This window comes from Paralichthys olivaceus, chromosome 2 (genome assembly GCF_024713975.1).
Source record: "Paralichthys olivaceus isolate ysfri-2021 chromosome 2, ASM2471397v2, whole genome shotgun sequence".
Lineage (NCBI taxonomy): Eukaryota > Metazoa > Chordata > Actinopteri > Pleuronectiformes > Paralichthyidae > Paralichthys > Paralichthys olivaceus.
In genome coordinates, this window is record NC_091094.1 from 19,314,378 (window position 1) to 19,332,349 (window position 17,972).

A 17,972-nucleotide genomic window follows, 5' to 3' on the forward strand; every position below is an offset into this window, starting at 1 on the left:
ACTTATAATGTGTTTGTGCATAGCAGAGGCCTGAGTCTCTCAGTAAATAGGGTGACTTGCATTCGACATCAGAACCAGACACTGGGAATTTTGTTTATCCGACAGCAAGGATTGTTGAATGAACTCAGCTGTGTTCTGCTGCTTTTTATATGGGAACAGCTCGCTGCACGTGTCACGATGTTGAGAGGATCAAAGTTGTATACGTCTCCTTTATTAGAAGATGTATGAAAGTTCAAGTCTGTATATGTTAGATGTTTATGTGAGAGTATGCTGTGTCATTTGAGAATAATTAAAGCTTCATGGTTAAGTTTGATTAGAGCTTCTCCACCATGTTTGTTAGTGTGTGGCATTGCTATGTACTTGTGAAATCATTACATATCACATTGTCCCCACGAGAAGAGAAATTTCAAGTGGGAGCTCACAAAAGCCCATTTCTAGTCATGTTTTGTTTGTTTCTTCACAAACGAATGCAGATACATTTGCATTGTTCGTGTAGAGATTGCACGCTGCTGCTTTCAGATCATTGTACATCGTTACAAGCACGTGACCAAACTTGATGAGTTCTTCTTTAGTCTTACTCCTGAAGGGTTTAGAAAACATCTGCACAAAAAGCAGCTGCAGTTGTTTGCCAGACCATTAGTGTGTTTACTTCCACCAAACACTTGGATCTTAAATCAACACAAAGACGTCAGAAGCCACTTGTAACAACAGAATGCAGCGGCTAAAAGGCTTTTGATTCTTTGCAGGGTGAAGGCTGCACATCTCCGTGAGGCGGGATGGTGTCCCCTTACAAGAATTTCAGGGCCTCACATTCTGTGCTATAAAGCAAAAGGAAACCCGAGACAAAGTGGGTTAGCCTCCTGCATGATGTATGCGAGAGGCTCGTGAGGAGGAGACTGATCGAAGGGAGAAGAGGTTGATGCATGTCAGGAGTCAGGAGCCAGTTGCTCTCTCTTGTGGATAGAAAAGTAGACAGATTTACCACATGTTCAACAGCTGGATCCCTCTGTGGCCTCAGCCCTCTTCTCGACTGCACAGTGCCATAAGTCCTGAAACTTATTGTCAATAGATGTGATTTATTGTATGAGCGCTGCACATACTGTCTTCTGCAAGACTAAATATAGATATGACACAATAAGAGATATTCAGCTAAGATAATGGTGCTCATGAATCACTTAAAAAGAATGTCTCGGAGACGGGTGGATCCAGGAACAGCACTGGGGGGCACTGGCCCAAGCTGAAATCAGATTGGCCCCTAAAGTGCCCCTGTGCATTCATACTAACTATGCTACCATTAAATATTACAATTTGTTAAGATTATTTATTTTCTAAGCTTTTTTAAAGTACACAACCAGCTTAAACAAGGATCGTTTTCCAAATTAGGAACTTTGCATGGATATTATGGACATATAAATGGCCCCTAATTTAGAAAAACCCTAGATAGTCTAAAGCTAATTTCAACATATTATATCTCATGTATTTAATCCGCACAGACACTTAAGTGTAAAAACAGCAACTTGTGGTGTAATGGGAGGTTATGTGATGGACTATCATCAGGGAGCTGGTCATCTGGCAAACTCTCAGTGACAAGAGTCCAGGGTGGAACTGTCTTCCAACAAGAAAACATTGGGCAGATAAGCCTCTGTGAAGCTCCAAACAGTTGCTTTTACATTTTTCTGTTTATACATACTCAGCAAACAAGATGAAGCCTGTTGATTAAAGAGCTTTTAGAGGTGCTGGTCGGGGATTTTTTTTAACCCTTGGATGGAGCCAGGCTGTTTTTCGCTAGTTTTAATCTGAACCAACCATCTCTTTGCTGTGTTTTTTTTTTCAAAAGAAATACAGGGAGTTGTGTTGATTGTCACATCAAATGCTAAGCAAGAAAACAAATGTTAGAATATATTTGTTTCTGGACATCATCCCCTTCTATGATGCTTTAAACTGTTCTAATTTGATTAATAACCTAAACAAGGTCATGCTTTTAATTTGCTGACATATTTCAGTCATGAAATATTGATCATTAAATTAGTCTGAGATTCATTTCCATGATGGGAGCAGCTGTAATAGATATTTCAGATGTATGTAATCATCTCATGCACACTTGGTCAGTGAAGTGGGTCAGGTAGACTGGGGGCCGCTGAGGCAGAAGTTAGGCTGGGGCCCATGTGAAAGTCATTTCAAAGGGCCTCACTGTTCACTTGCTTTTCATCTAAACTGGCGTGATTATCATTCATCCCTGCCAAGTTTTGCAGGGAGGGGCGTCGAGCGGATGGGGGTCTGTGGTCACGTGCAGACAAACATGCAGCCGGGTGGTAAAGCTGAGTAAAACGGAAGAAATGCTCAGTAGTGGAAGCATTAGTCAGACACTGGCTAGACTACAGTCTAAAGTTCACACATGTACATTGTGTGTGTGTGTGTGTGTGTGTGTGTGTGTGTGTGTGGGTGGGTGGGTGTGGGTGGGTGTTTGTGTGTGTGTGTGTGTGTGTGTGTGTGTGTGTGTGTGTGTGTGTGTGTGTGTGTGTGTGGGTGGGGGGGGGGTTGAAAATGTTTCAGTAATGGTCAAAGCTGGCTAAATAAAGAATGTTTTTCTTTTTTCTCAGACGCAACTCGCAAACAAGAACAAGAATGACTGTATTTGAACAGGATAAAAGTATTTGGATAAAATCCACAGAATGAATGAATCAGTGCAGTCACACAGTGGTTAGAGTGACTGTGAGATGAGGAAACCTTGTAGAAATGTCCAGGTCAGAGTTAGCCTCAGGATGGCCTGTAGGATGGAAAACCTGCATTCATTACGAATGAGTTTCTGTCCCTGCAATGATCCTGATGATAAGCACGCAAATTCCCTATACTTAAATAAATTGTTCCATATTTTAGATAGACAGTCCGTATATTTAGATTGAGCTTACTCAGTTTTCAGGACCACTCAAAGCGCCTTACTGTACAGTTTTTGGTATTCAATCATTAATTTCATGTGCAGCACTTTCTCTATCAGACATCAGTCACTAATGCAATTTCAGGGACAATATGAGGGCCAGTATTTTTCCCAAAGACACTCTGGCATGCAGAATGGAGTGACTGGACTCAATCTGCCAACCGTCTGGTTAGTGGACGGCCCACTCTACCCCCTGACACAGCCACAGCAGCACCAGATAACCACATAATGGCTTCACTTTCTTGGGATGACCAGTACCACTCAACTTGTGTCTGTAAACTATAAAGACAGGAAACAGGAGGAAACAGGTTCCCTGGCTCAGTCCAAAGAAAACAAAGATCCACCTACCAGCACCTTTAAATCTGACTAATTTATAAGTTACTGTATCCTTTATCTTCTTTGTTAAATCTGTACCATACCCTTGGACAGAGCCAGACTTTATGCGATGCTAAGCTAACCATTTGCTGGCTGTAACTTCCTAAAAGATGCAAGAGTGGTATCAATGTTCTCATCTAGCTCTTGCAAGAAAGCGAAGAAGCATATTTCACTCGAAAAAATGTTCTTTCCATGGATTTCATGGTACATTTTTGAGCGTCCTCTTATTGGAAAGTCTAGATTATCAAAGTTATATTCGTTTTTCATGATTGTGAAACAGCTAATCACGTTCTTTGCTCTGTAGTAATAATTTCCCAGCATTACCTTAAGAAAAAAAGAGTTTGGGCCTGGGCCAAGCAGGATTTTGCTGAGTTTATGTCTGGTGGTTTGGATTTAGGAGGAAACGCCTGCTGGACAGATGACAGCTGTGGGTATCTGTCCTCTTCTGCCTCACACGTTCACATGGCCAGTTTCCACTTTCTGAGCCAAATGCAACACTGGTCAGACCCTTCTCAGTGCCCCATTTCATACTCGCCTCTTACCCTCCCTGTCCTGTCTGGTATTCTAACCTTCACACCTGCCTTCACTTGTAAGATAAGATTACTTTACAGTCACTGCACCAGTACAATACAATCAGATTCTGTTGGAATCCGTCCTGTAGATGCCCATTAGAATAGAATAAAATAATAAACATACCATACAAACTAAATACACTAGAGATATGAATAAATAAAAACAGATAGAATACTATATACACAGTACATACATACTTGGACTGTGGTTTTTCTGTATGATTTAATGTCTTTTAATTTTTATCGGCATGTCAATTGTACTTTAGTTTATCAATTTATGAGTTTGATTTTCAAACTTTGTTTCTTGTTAATAATCACTTGTTATAATATAAGTAATAAACTGTACATCATTATAATTTTGCTTTTATATTGAAGCATATATAAATATATACACTTATACGTACACATTTCATGAACAAAAAAAAAACAGGAAGAAAGAAAATATATATTACCTGCCCCTTTCATATAAATAACATAATATATATATGTACAGATAGTCATCCCTTTTTCACTTAATATGTTCAAGCTGTTACATTACTTTATCTTTACTATGTTTTTTTCAATTGAATATTTTTTTCTGAGGGTTTTCAGGTACTGGCTTAACATAATACTTTCAAGGCAACTAACTCTTTAAGTTTCAAAACATGTGACTTGATAAACAGTCTGTAAGTATTAGGTTTTAAATACCAGATCCCCTGATCATGATCACATCTCCTCATCTTCATTTCCTGCAGGGCACTAATGGAAAATACTATGTCATGCTATACGACCAGCAGGAATCTCCTCATGAACGAGTGGTTTTCACCAGCTCTAACCGCTGTGGTCAGTAGGAGTACTGGGGTCACAGTAGAAACAGTCTGACTCAGTCATGGCTCCTCCTGCCGTCTTTAGTTTTCAGAAACCCTGAAGTCTTGAACATTCTTTTAGGATGATGCCATTCCAGGAAACCACCCTCTGGGCAAGTATTTAGTATTTGCTGGGAGACGTGCCTGAAGGTTTTTTTTCTTGCAGAGTTAAAGTTCCTACTGTTACGAAATTACAGAGATCAGCTTTTGCATACCACAAAGTAGCTCAGAGTTTTGGCTCTTTTCGGCGCCCACAGCGTAACCTCACACCCAGCCAGGAACCAACTGCAGCTCTCGGCTCAATGAGGGAAATAACAATGGCTCTGTTATTAGGTAGCCATTTACCCAGCCCTGGAGGTCAAAGGTTACCATTCCTTCCTGATTTAGGGGTCTTCAGGACACAAGTTGCTAACTATGTTTGATGACCCTCTGCCTGACCAACTGGCTTTACAGCCCTTTATAATAACCTGTGGACCACCCGCCGACACGCTACCCAACCTGAACCCTGTCAGCTTCACAAGGCTTCTTTCTTCAACGTCTCTTGATGTAACATGAGACTTAATTGGATTCTGATTATATTTTTTAACCTCCCCTGTCGGTCCTCTTAGGTCCTCACGAATGAAAGATGAGAACTTAGGGAAAAGATGATAATTTACTGATTCTGATTCTGTTTCAGATTCTTGTTTCACTGTTAAAATAATGGCAATGGTGCATTTCACTTTATATGTGAATTTCCAGCAAAAAGTATGTTGTCAAATTGATGAATTGCCACTCTTTTAACTTTGTAACCAAAACACTACTCGCCGGGTTTGACAGATTTCTGTGACGTACCCTGTCAACAAACTCCCTACTGGCTCTTAAATGTCTACTCCAAATCCAAATATGCTGCAAAGATGGAGAAAAAAATTCCAGACATTCATCTGCCCTGCTCGGGCCTCTCACCAACACTTCACACGTTTAAACACAGATCTTATCGTTCGATTTTTCAGCTTGACTTTGTGTATTTTGTAACACATGTGCCTGTTCCTAATAGTTTGGAGTGGAATTTCTGTAACACTCCTGTATTTAAACAGAAAGACATCTTCCTTTATAATTCATAGGCTGTATAGTATTTACAACTTAGTAAGTGTCCAGAGTAGTCATGGTGGTCTTTTAGAAAAATTGAATTGATTGATTTGACCAAGTTAGTTAGCAGAAACATCAAGTTACATTTCAGTGTGTTGAATGTAATGTTGCACTGAAGGTTCTTGGAAACAGTTTAGGGAGAATCACAGAAAAAGCTTCCACTGGAACATGATATGCATGGGAGTGCAGAGATTTCTGCACCTGGGAAAATAAAGAATTTTTTTAAGAGTTTTTTCTTGTTACAATCTATAGATGGATATTTCCACCATCAATCTACCTTTCAGATTTAATAATATTTTATGAATATTATTCAGAACATTATGAATCACTAAACCTCTGAACCACTGTCAAAGGCACTGATAAATGACTTATTAATCTGTAACTATTCATTTTCTTTTTTATATTGTCTTCTAAGTTAATTATACCGTCTTAATGTAAATGTCTGCAATTATTTATATGCTTCTGAAAAGCACTTTGAATTGCTCTGTGTCTCAAAGCACCATTTGCTTTGGGCTAACACATGTGTACCTTCACTGAAAATGTTAACATGCTGATGTGAAGCAGGTGTATTGTTCCCTATGTCCTATGTCTATCATCATGTCAAGTTAGCATGGTAGCACGCTCATCTGCCAATTCCCACTGAGAGGTTGATATTAATGTGATTAGTTGTGCAGGTGTTTTGTCAGAAACCAAATTAGACTGATTCAAATCCTGACCTGATGATGGGGCTCAATTAAATCTCAAGTGATAACCAATGGAATTACACTTCCTCTTGCAGGGGACATGGTTGTGTGTAGTAAATTAGCAAAAGTTGTTCAGACATTTCAGTTAAATCTACAAATGTAAATGTGTTGCTCAAGAAAAAGCCACATAATCATCAATGTCTCCCAGAGGATCATGAACGCCTACTTAAAATGAATGAATTCCATCTATCTAGTGATGTTGTAAGCGACTGTCGCATCCTGTCGAATGGTCTATGATCAGCAAAGTTGTCTCCATGCAGATGGACTAAAATCTACTTTCAGAGGCTTCCTATGTTTATATTATCTATAATATCGGTGGCAGTGAGGCGGTGATTGAACATTTCCTCTGCTTTGCGTTGCAGGGTTTGACGGTGCAGGTGGAGGATGTGAGGATCAGGGCCACGTATTCTCACAGGAAGAAGATTCCCATCACCGAGGGCTTTTTGGAGGTGAAAGACGACGGCAAATGGAGACAGATCTGTGATGAAGAGTGGACGGGGATGAACAGCAGGGTCATCTGTGGCATGTATGGCTTCCCAGGGGAGAAACGCTTCAACAACCGACCCTACAAGTGAGTATTGGTGCATGGGCCTGCGGCGGGGTTTAAGTAAGGCCGTTGGATATAATGAATGTCTTCACATGAGTGAAACACATAAACATTGGTTTTTAGCTGACTTATTAGCAGCTTAGGTAATGGGAATGTAGTAGTTTCACATAATGAATCCTTTTTAAATTCACACTTGCGTAAAAAGCAGGTCGGAGGTTTACCACACATTCCTTTACAATACAAACAACTCTATATGTTAAAAATACTGCATTTCCTGTAGGAGCTTTTTAAGTCTTAGTCTATTTAGGAGTGTTGTTCCACACCAGACTGATGTTAGGAACTGCTGCATAACCAGGCTGTTTAAAGTGGTCATCAGTCAACCCTTCATCCACTTTCCACATGGAGATGAACCAGACTTGGGCCTGGAGATTCTTGACAAGAAGCCAAACACAGCCTCAGGAAGTCTTAGAGGATGAAGGCTGGGCTTTGCTGGGACTCGACTTAATGCAGTACGCTGTGAAACATTGGCTCTTTTTGGCTGCATCTAATAAGTCTTAGGATCTTTATCCTAATCAGGATCGCTGGAAGCTACATCAATCACAGATTTTATTTTTAGAAATCTGAATTAGAGTCAGAAATACTTAAATGATCCCTGAGGGTAAACTGAATCACATTAAAGTTGCTCCATTCGAGAATAGCATGTCACAGCACAGAGAGAGGTTAAGTAAAATAGTAATTGTAGGATAAATTGTATTTTATTATGCATTTGGTAGGTTGTGCTTTATTCTGTACACTGTCTGGTATAACTGTGGCAGACATACACCAGTGAATGATGTGCACCCTGGCAGAGTCTAGCCTTCTGCCACAATGGACAGCGGCTGGTGGTCAAGGCATATGAATGAAAGCATTTTGGCTGTTATTCGGTTGATTTTTGTTTTGCTTCACTTGCTGCCTTAGTGTTGGCTAGTTTAAAATTTAGCCTTCAAATGACTGATGAAGTCGATGGTGTTCAGATGTTTTGGTTTTCTCCAAAGTGAATTTCCTTGGAACAAACCTTTAATTGTCTTTTTCGGGCACCTCGTAAAGCCCAGGCAGCCATTTTAGCTGCATTAAGAGAAACTGTCTCACACGTTTTGTGTCATCTAATCAGATCCTCTGATTGGCAACCAATGAAACTACTTTCAACAAATTTAGGCCAATAACAATTGGCCGCCGATGGGTTCGAGCAGCCACAACATCGAGCCATCATTCTTAAATGTCACATTCAATTTGTAGCTCAACACAAAGCCCGCCACTTCTTACAACACTTAGTGTCATCATTTTATCTGCTTAAATGGGGAGGGCAGTTCAAAACAAAACAGATGCTGACTGCACATGAGAAAATAATCACATGAGCACATCTGGTGACTTCATGAAGGAGAATAACAGATTCTTTCTTGGCTTTCTCAGGCTGATATAAATCCTACAATCAAATATTTCTTAGAAGAAAATGTGGCCACCTGGTTTGATGGTTTGAAGTGAATTTCACACTCGCGGTTTCATACAGCCAGTCCAACCACTGTCAAATTAAGACCAGTCAGACATCAGAAATACATTAATTTACACTATGAGTCAATGTCATCTATTGTCAAATGAAGGCACAGAGGGTGACTTGGATTAAAATAGTTTTTATAGCTCTGGCAGACATGACCTCATCTGTTTTGATGCTAATCCTATGCTTCAAATCAGAAAAATGTACATTTCTGTTTTTGTTTATCACTTGAGATGTGGTTTTAAAGTGTGGGATGCTGCTGTGGTCTCACACAGGTTCACAGTTTCACTGATGTTCTTTTATCTGAAACATCAAAAAAACTGTTCTATTCAACAAACAAATCTAAAACCTCTTCATTAAATTTGGCATTTCTTCATAGTTCACTGATCACAACCTGTCCTTGTATTCAAAGGGACTTGAAGCTTCACTGTGTTTACAGCATCTGGATAAGCTGTACGAGTGAAAGGCTGTAAATGTCGCTCATGCTGCTTTCATTACAAGGTCTGCCTCTTCCAAGGCTCAGGCATCTTCAAGATCCACTGTTATTGGTTACCTCAGTGACTTGATGACTTTGGTTCAAGTCTGGGGTCGTGAGAATGGAAAGGTATTACCACAATAATACCTCCATTGTGCTTCAGTATAAGATGGGCTTTGTTCAGTCCCTCATGGAAATAAATCTTAGAAAACAGCTGCTGAAGTGAAGAGAAAGAACAATAAAATATTTTATGTGCTTTTTGTTCATGTCAGAGGACATTTGTTAAGGTTTTAGGTGGCACACAGAAGCTGAGACGAGTAGAGTTGAGAAGAAGTAATTTAATGTAAAGATCAAGGTTCAGATATAAAATTATATTGCTCGGCTGCTAACGAATAACACAGGTGATCTATCAAACCAGGGGTTGAAGGAGTCCTTAAATACTGCAGAAGATGAGAAATGATTGAAGGATAAGATGCAGTTAAATTAATGAGTTGGCGGCAGATGAGGGACCTGGATCACACTTTCACAGCAGCACACACTGTCAGGAAGAGCAGAGCGGGGACCTGGCAGAAGACACACAGGCAGAAGACACACAGGCAGAGAATCCAGGAAGTGGAGTGTCCTATCGAACACTGTGCTGACTGATGATGAGCTGATGCTGTTGTTGATGTGTAGAAACATGTTCATAATGAGGATTGTGTTCATGTTTTATAAATATGTTGATGGGTACTTTTTGTACTATATATATATATTATTGTATCATATGGTATCAAATCAAATTGTACCATATCGCACCATATAGTATTGTATTGCATCGTACCATATCATATTATATTGTACTGTATACCTTATCATATCATATATCGTATCAAATCTTGTCATATCGTATTGTACTGTGCTGTTGATTCAAGCTGTTTTAAAATAACTTAGACTACTACTCTCACCAGCACTTGAACACACAAAGTGGAAAACACTTGTGACGATGAGATAACATAAAACAACAGAGACTGACAATATATTGACTGTGATGGATTGTGTTTCGAAAGTGAGATTCAAGTGTGCAGGTTTTGACATGAACTCATACCTAAGAGAGGTTGGAAAAATGTTTTCATTCTTCATGTGTTAATCTTAAAATCTGTGACATGCTTTCTAAAATGGTTGGCAGTCATAAATTACCATGAATAATGGGAAGCGTAAACTATGTGTTGCAGTAAATAGCTATACGTTATCTCCGTGTCATTTTATGCCTCCTCAGATTGCTGGCCAAGCGTCGTAAGAAGAACTACTGGGGTTTCTCTGTCAACTGTACAGGCAATGAGGCCAACCTGTCTGACTGTAAACTGGGCAGGGAGATCGAGGTCAAGGACAACAGCACCTGTGGACAGGGCATGCCTGTCGTGATCAGCTGTATCCCGGGACGTGCCTTCGCTCCCAGCATCAGCATCGGCTTCAGCAAGGCCTACAGGGTGGAGGTAAGTCAAAGAACAACTGGAAACTGGAAAGTATTAACAGACCGTCTGACACTTGTACAAGTCAGTTCATGATACCATATGACTGAAATGAGTCTCTGCAAATGTGATCTAACTGGACGTATTGCAGATGCTTGCATTTGATCAAGACTCTTAACAAACATCCGATCTGTTTGATCTGCAAATTACATTGTGGCCCTAGATGATTATATCAGATAACAGGAAGTACAAAATCTTGTACATGTAAATAGAGAGTTCAATAAAAACAAGATACACGTATGATGTCATCCAACTCTGGACTGAAACAATTAATTCTTATAAATCAAGTGTCTGTGTTGTCAAACATCTGGAAACATTTAAATGGATGAACATCTGTGAAAATACAATGTAACAATAATTTCTCTCATACTGTGGTTAATGTTTAATGTTTATTTCTGAGTTATTACCATGGTGTCACTGAGTGTACTCTGTATACTGCAAAACAAGGAACAATGGTGATATAGACATAGAGTATGCAGTTTGTCATCTAATGTAATTTTAATTCAAACTTTGATTTTAAAGGTCTTTTATTACCTGTTACTTGAGGTTGACATTTGTGCGTCACTCAGAAAAACTGCCAATAAAATCTTTTTAACATTTTCACTAATTTTAGTTTTTGGTGGACTGTTTCCATAGCAACCCCTGGTGCGTCTAAGAGGCGGAGCCATGATAGGCGAGGGGCGAGTGGAGGTGTTGAAGAACGGCGAGTGGGGAACAGTGTGCGATGACAACTGGAACATTCGGGCTGCCACCGTGGTCTGTCGAGAGCTAGGATTCGGTAGTGCCAAAGAGGCTCTGACTGGCGGCCGACTCGGACAAGGTACAATCTACACGTTAATCATTCTATAGAAGTACACGTACCATAGAAGTATCACACTCCAGTACTATAATTGTACTACTGCATAGGGTAGTACGCTAAATGAACGGGCTTGAACACACTTCCTTCACAAATTCAGTGCATTCATCTTAAAAAAGTGGTTTTACTGTAAAGTTACTTGTTAATCCCAAAACATATTGGGGTATAAATTGGCTGGATCAAAACTCCAATGCAGAAATGTTAATGATGAAGTCTGAGGTAATTTGGAAAGTTTCTCACAGTAGTTTAGAAGAAAGATACAACAAAAAACCATTGTTGATCCACTTTTTTTAAACAGAGCTCCAAAGTACATAAAGTGTCAACAAAATAATCTCAGACTACGGTTCATTTAATCGCAGCAGGCACATTCTGGTGACACAATCCTGACTCCAGACACTAAGATATGTTCACACCCATACAAGTAAAGTGGAGCAGAATATTCACTTTCATTACATTTCTCATTTACAGCACTAACACACAAGAAGAATCTAAAAACAAGGTCAAGTTAAACAGCAGTTCCAGCTGTGACAATGAAAGGTGTGGGCTGAAACCAGAGACGTGCGCCTCCACCTTACTACCTCTGCCAAGGAAGCCATGTTTCCATCAGCCTTTGTTTTATTGGTTTGTTTGTTAGTTACCAGGATTACAGAAAAACTACTGAACCAATGGTGTGGGGCATGACCCAAGGAAGGATCCATTACATTTTAGAGAAGATCTGAATAAATGTTCTCTTTCTTTAGCATGGTGAGATAGGGCGTTAGCCTTGGTGGGTATGAGGTATGAATTCTCCTATCCCTCTTCTAGTTTGCCCTCTGTGTAATCAGTCTAGACCTCGAGTCAGCACATAATTATGCAGGGGAATGTATGGAGCAACACATTAATGGTCACACCTTGACTTACCAACCAGACTGTGTGAAATGCAATCTACCTCAGAATTATAAGAAGCATATGTTGGTTGGAATATATTGGACGTCTCCTTTGCTTTGTTCTCATATCAAAAACACAGGAGCGCACTAAGTGTTCCAGCAAAGAAAACCAACCTTATGGGTTTCAGAGGAGGAATTCATGGTTGGAGGGTCCACAAGGTTATTTGAGGGATTTCTTTTCATGAGCTGACCACTGGAACCTGGAAATAGATGGAATAAAAAGACTGGAAATAGAGGATTGTGTTTGTTTTCAGGAGTCGGTGGAGTGGACGAAACAAGAATGTCAATAAACATTAAATTAAATGGTACAAGAAAGAAATTCCCAGATTTTTATGGGAGTAAAATTATTATTATTATACAATAATTTATAACTTTTGTCTCACTCTTTTTTTTTGTGCTAAATTCTATATTTAATAATTTAATCTGTTAAATCTGTGATCTGTCAAATAAAGAAATTGACAGCATGTTTTCTACAACACTCTGTTCTTCCTGTCATGAAGTTATTTTTCTATGATGGCTGCCAGAACGTCTCGGTCTCTGTACTTTCAGAGCTCACATCACTAGAGACATTCCTGCTGAGTCACATGGGAAGAAAACTTGTTCGTGGAAACTCTGCTACTCTCAGAGGACTTTTTTTAACAGGCCTCAAGTGTCTAATTTTCATTTGACTTAGCTGACAGCTTGTTTCCTTTGCTGTTTTATTCTAGGAAACAAGAGGATATCTTACATCTGTCTTTGGACACAGTTATTTTAACTAAACAGTCAGGCAAGCGAGGATGCTGAAGCTTCACTCAGGACTAGTGAACTGCTTGTGTTTCTGATAAGTTACTGTGAAATCCAAAATTCTAAAGTTGCTCTTTCCAGCAATGAAAATAGATGAGACTTCTTCGAAAGTTGTTTTCTGTTTAGTTATGGTCATGGTGAATAAGCCGGCCTGTTTATTTTATAGTAAGTGTAGTCGCAAGTTCAACAGAGGGAAAATACTCATTGTGCCTGTTGGGTTTGTTTCCAATGTAGGGATCGGGCCAGTCCACATGAATGAGGTAGAGTGCTCTGGGTTTGAAAAGTCACTGACTGAGTGCCACTTCAACCGCGAGTCTGTGGGCTGCAGCCACGAGGAAGATGCAGCTGTCAAGTGTAACGTTCCCGCCATGGGATTCAATAACAGAGTGAGTAACTACCATGAGTCTACCATGTATAACAAAAACATTTTTATATTTGTGTTGCACTGCAAGACACATCTGTCTGTTTCTGAACTCAGCTTCGGTTAAATGGAGGCCGTAACCCCTATGAGGGCCGTGTGGAGGTGCTGGCAGAGAAGAACGGCTCGCTGGTGTGGGGCACAGTGTGCAGTGACAGCTGGGGGACAATGGAGGCCATGGTGGTCTGCAGGCAGCTGGGCTTGGGCTTTGCCAGCCACGCTTTCCAGGTAAGATCTCTGGAGCAAATGTTTATTATATAAGTGAGTCACATTTAAGCCAGGAGGTGATTTTTTTTTTCATGACAAACATTTTGTATATCCTTTGATGAACAAAGAAGAGTTTTAAGTTGCAAGAGTGGGAAACAATATACTGTGTGTGTGTTTGATTGGCCACTGTGACTAACCTGCCCTGTAGAAACCACAGATGGATAACAGCAGGACCAGATTCTAGATAAATAGGGGAGTTTTTCTTGGGAGAAACAAGTCATCTTGTAGTGATAAACATTGTAAACTGATGATTGTCATAATTCATACTTAACAATACAATTTAATAGCAGTAATAGCAAGTCAGCATTGAGGGTTTTGTCGACTGTCACATGTAAGGTTGAGTTGTTGTAAAGTATTAGTAAACTGTACTTATCGCCTTTTTCAGCTTGTAGCTAAAGAAATGAGTCGGTGTTATTCGTTTTAAAAGTGCTATATAATATCATAAAGCACTATGAATATTACATCATGTTTAATATGAATGAGAGTAAATGAGTCTGACAGAACCACACATTTTATCGTGTGTGTGTTTCCATGTCAGTGGGTGCTATTTACACTCACTCGGACCAGCATTAGATTTATTGAACCCAGAGGGCAAAACAAAGATGTGCTTGCTTAGAAACATAGAAAACACGCTGTCAGCACCGAAAGCAGGTCAGGCATGTTAAACCCATGACACATGTGTGAGGTGCGCTCCTCAGCAGGAGAGATGAGAAAAGCCTCTGGTTCTCGTTTGAAGTTAGGACCCTCCAACAGTAAATTCTGTGGCATGACTTTGCTGCGTCACAGTCCTGCCATGTTTATGTTTCCCTCTTAGTTTTTAAAGGAGACCTCAGTGCTCCCTTTATGTCATAAGGCTGGTAAAGGTAAAGACCCCCTTCAGTTCTTTATATCTTTGTTTCTATTTTAAACCAGTGTGGCATTTACGATTTTATGTGAAGTATATGTGAATCATGGGGATGTGCACTTATAACAGGGTTTTAAAATGTAACTGGCTCTGGAGGAAGCTGTTTATATCACAAAGCTGTGTTTTGGACTATTACGTGTGATGCACTTCTAATGGTAAACATGTCATCATGTTTGTGCTCAGTGCCGGAGCATGCACCCTCCAGTCGAGTGTTACCAGCACTGATCCAGGATCTGATAAAAAATGTTGTGATGACAAGAAGTTATTTCACTTAATTAAAGAGTCATTCTGTGCCAAGTCAAATAATCAGGTGTAGGTATCATAATAACAAGTCTCTCTGTCACCACGTACACTAAGCTTCCATTACATAAGAGTTCTCATGTTAACGGCAGGTTGAGGAGTGATAAATGTCTACTCTTTGTTATCATAGCGGAGCAGGGAATCCGTCTCCAAGGAGACTCTTTCCTGTCTGAATTTTAAATGCTTCTGCAGGCAAATCCCACCACCAGATGGAACAAGTGACACAGAGCTCAAACTATACCGCTGCACGTCTGTCCGTCTCCTCAAACCACCCGCGAGCACCCCCACATCCATATCCCTCAGCTCAGTTTCTCTCTCATGACTCTCCACTTCCTCTGTAGATGATGGAAAGTATGAGTTCCTTTCAAGGTTTCCCTGTGGTTTGCAAAACACTGTAAAAAGGCTGAGTCAGGAGTGTGAGGACGACAGAGAGAGTGTGTGTGTGTGTGTGTGTGTGTGTGTGTGTGTGTGTGTGTGTGTGTGTGTGTGTGTGTGTGTGTGTGTGTGATATACCCTTTGATTAGATTCGCCTTGTGGGACAAATGGGATGACGTGTCCGCAAATTAAATACAGAAGGAAAATTAAGATCATGTTTTTGTTCTAAAACCATCCCACACAGATCTTTGTTTCCAAAACACTTTAAGCAGCACGATTTTCAATCTGCTTATTTCTAGCTGAGTTGATCATAAATAGATGAATTAATGTAACTGAGCTGAGACTAGGATTAACTGACATTAGGTCATTTGACATAATGGAAAATTCCCTTATTTGATTTTTCCCCCAGGATTAGATAGTATCACTATCACATCTGTACACTTAATAGAAAGCTACAGCCAGCAGGCCCTTAACATAGCTTAGCATAAAGACTGGAAACAGGAGGAAACTGCTAGCATCGCTCTGTGTGAAGGCAACAAAATACCTCTGATGTAATTTGGTTAGTAGAGGAGAGGCACAAAGTCAAGTAACACCTCAGTTTCTGTACAATTGCAACAAAAATGAAACAAGAGCCAGTTTCTAGTGTTGAGCTAAAATATCCAGCCACTGGCTCTAGCTTTACACCACACCACCATTCTTTTGAGTCACAATAATTAGTACCTGAAGTCTTCTGAATTTCTTCTCAGCTGACGACTTCTTTCATCTCTGTGCTTCTCTTTACTCAGGAAACATGGTACTGGCAAGGAGACTCCTCAGCTGACGCAGTGGTGATGAGTGGAGTGAGATGTTCAGGGACCGAGTTGACTCTGGATCAGTGTCTGCACCATGGGAAACACGTCCACTGTCCCAAGGGTGGCGGACGCTTCGCTGCTGGGGTCTCGTGTACTCAGAGTAAGAAACAGGAAAATGCCAATATTTAATGCATTTTGAATATTGCAAAGAGAGGTACATTTCATCTGGGAAAATCTAAAATGTGTGGAATAAATTGTAATGTGACAGTTGAATATGAATGTTCTTCGTTGCTCTCTTCCTCCAGCGGCTCCGGACCTGGTTCTTAGTGCTCAGGTTGTAGAGCAGACCACATACCTGGAGGACAGGCCCCTGTATGCGCTGCAGTGTGCCCAGGAGGAGAACTGTCTTTCCACCAGCGCAGACAAAGCTGACTCCAACTCCTACCGCCGCCTTCTCCGCTTCTCCTCCCAGATCCACAACAACGGCCTGTCAGACTTCAGGCCACGGGCTGCGCACCATTCCTGGATTTGGCATGAATGTCACAGGTTAGAGCCGCATAATTAATACTTCACTGCTTCTTTTATAACTGTAAGAAACTTATGATCAAATGATTACAGGGCAGAAGCTACCTTCTAATTCCACCAACCCCTGTCTGTATATGGAATGCATATCTTGCAAACCAATTATCATATTGAGGTCACACTTAGCACATGTATTAGACATTGCCTCAGAAAGTGCAGTGGCGAGATTGGTGCTGATATTGCTGATAAAGCAAAAGCAGTTTCATTATATGAAAAACATTGATTATAAAATGCAGATAAACCAGGTAGGACGAACACAAAGTCTTCTACCGTCACTCTGCACCATAGACTGTTTATAAAAAGCTCTGCACACAACGTCCAGCACATAAAAAGTGACAGTATATTATAGAACTGTTTGCGGAAGACTCACTGAAGGAGTAATTCTGCCGGAGCGTCAACACAAGAGCCCCCTGTACGCCTGCTGGTTAGAGTAGAACATGTGCAAGCATATGTAATTGTCAGGTAGTAGTTATGCACAGAGGATGTTTAAAAATGTATCCTGTCTTTGCCTTTGTCCTTCCTAGGCATTACCATAGTATGGAGGTTTTCACCCACTATGACCTGCTGAGTCTGAATGGCACTAAAGTGGCAGAGGGACACAAAGCCAGCTTCTGTCTGGAGGACACGCATTGTGACGAAGGTAAATACAGACACCTTCCTTTCCTTTATCATTTTAAGAAACGCTGTCGCTTTGTGTTGAATGGTTCCACTGACTTTTGGTTTAATGTGATTTTCTTAAGATTAGAGAGTAAAAGGATAGCACAATGTCTAATACTGAATATGGATGATTTTGCCAATATTGAACACTGTTGTTGAATGTAGGATTTGATTAAAACTACCTGAACCTACAACTCTAAATACAAACATTACAGGTCTAAACACTAACATTTACTTACAGGTATCCAGAAAAGGTACGAATGTGCAAACTTCGGAGCACAAGGAATCACAGTTGGATGCTGGGATACCTACAGACATGACATCGACTGTCAGTGGGTTGACATCACAGACGTGAAGCCCGGAGACTACATCTTCCAGGTTCGTCTATTAGCATCTGCTGCTGGAAAGATCCTCTCATCCTCAGCCAGTGTGTCTTCATAGACCAAACAAACACTTT

The 17,972-nt window shown here is 40.4% G+C and overlaps 1 protein-coding gene and 1 long non-coding RNA gene across 2 annotated transcripts in view; one reads left to right on the forward strand and one right to left on the reverse strand.

Annotated features, from left to right (window-relative positions):
• Positions 1-17,972, forward strand: part of loxl2a (lysyl oxidase-like 2a) — a 29,710-nt gene that overhangs the window by 8,033 nt on the left and 3,705 nt on the right. Inside the window, exons 4-12 of the mRNA XM_020086714.2 lie at positions 6,958-7,166; positions 10,404-10,620; positions 11,293-11,476; positions 13,456-13,607; positions 13,700-13,867; positions 16,271-16,436; positions 16,582-16,822; positions 17,383-17,498; positions 17,757-17,893. Of these exons, the coding sequence (XP_019942273.1) occupies positions 6,958-7,166; positions 10,404-10,620; positions 11,293-11,476; positions 13,456-13,607; positions 13,700-13,867; positions 16,271-16,436; positions 16,582-16,822; positions 17,383-17,498; positions 17,757-17,893 (1,590 nt within the window). The remainder of the gene's footprint in view (positions 1-6,957; positions 7,167-10,403; positions 10,621-11,292; positions 11,477-13,455; positions 13,608-13,699; positions 13,868-16,270; positions 16,437-16,581; positions 16,823-17,382; positions 17,499-17,756; positions 17,894-17,972) is intronic.
• LOC138405992 (uncharacterized) lies at positions 9,467-16,350 on the reverse strand. The gene is made up of 3 exons (XR_011239663.1): positions 16,206-16,350; positions 12,553-12,638; positions 9,467-10,607 (listed from the first exon to the last, which is right to left on the reverse strand). It is a non-coding gene; the product is annotated as an uncharacterized lncRNA (long non-coding RNA).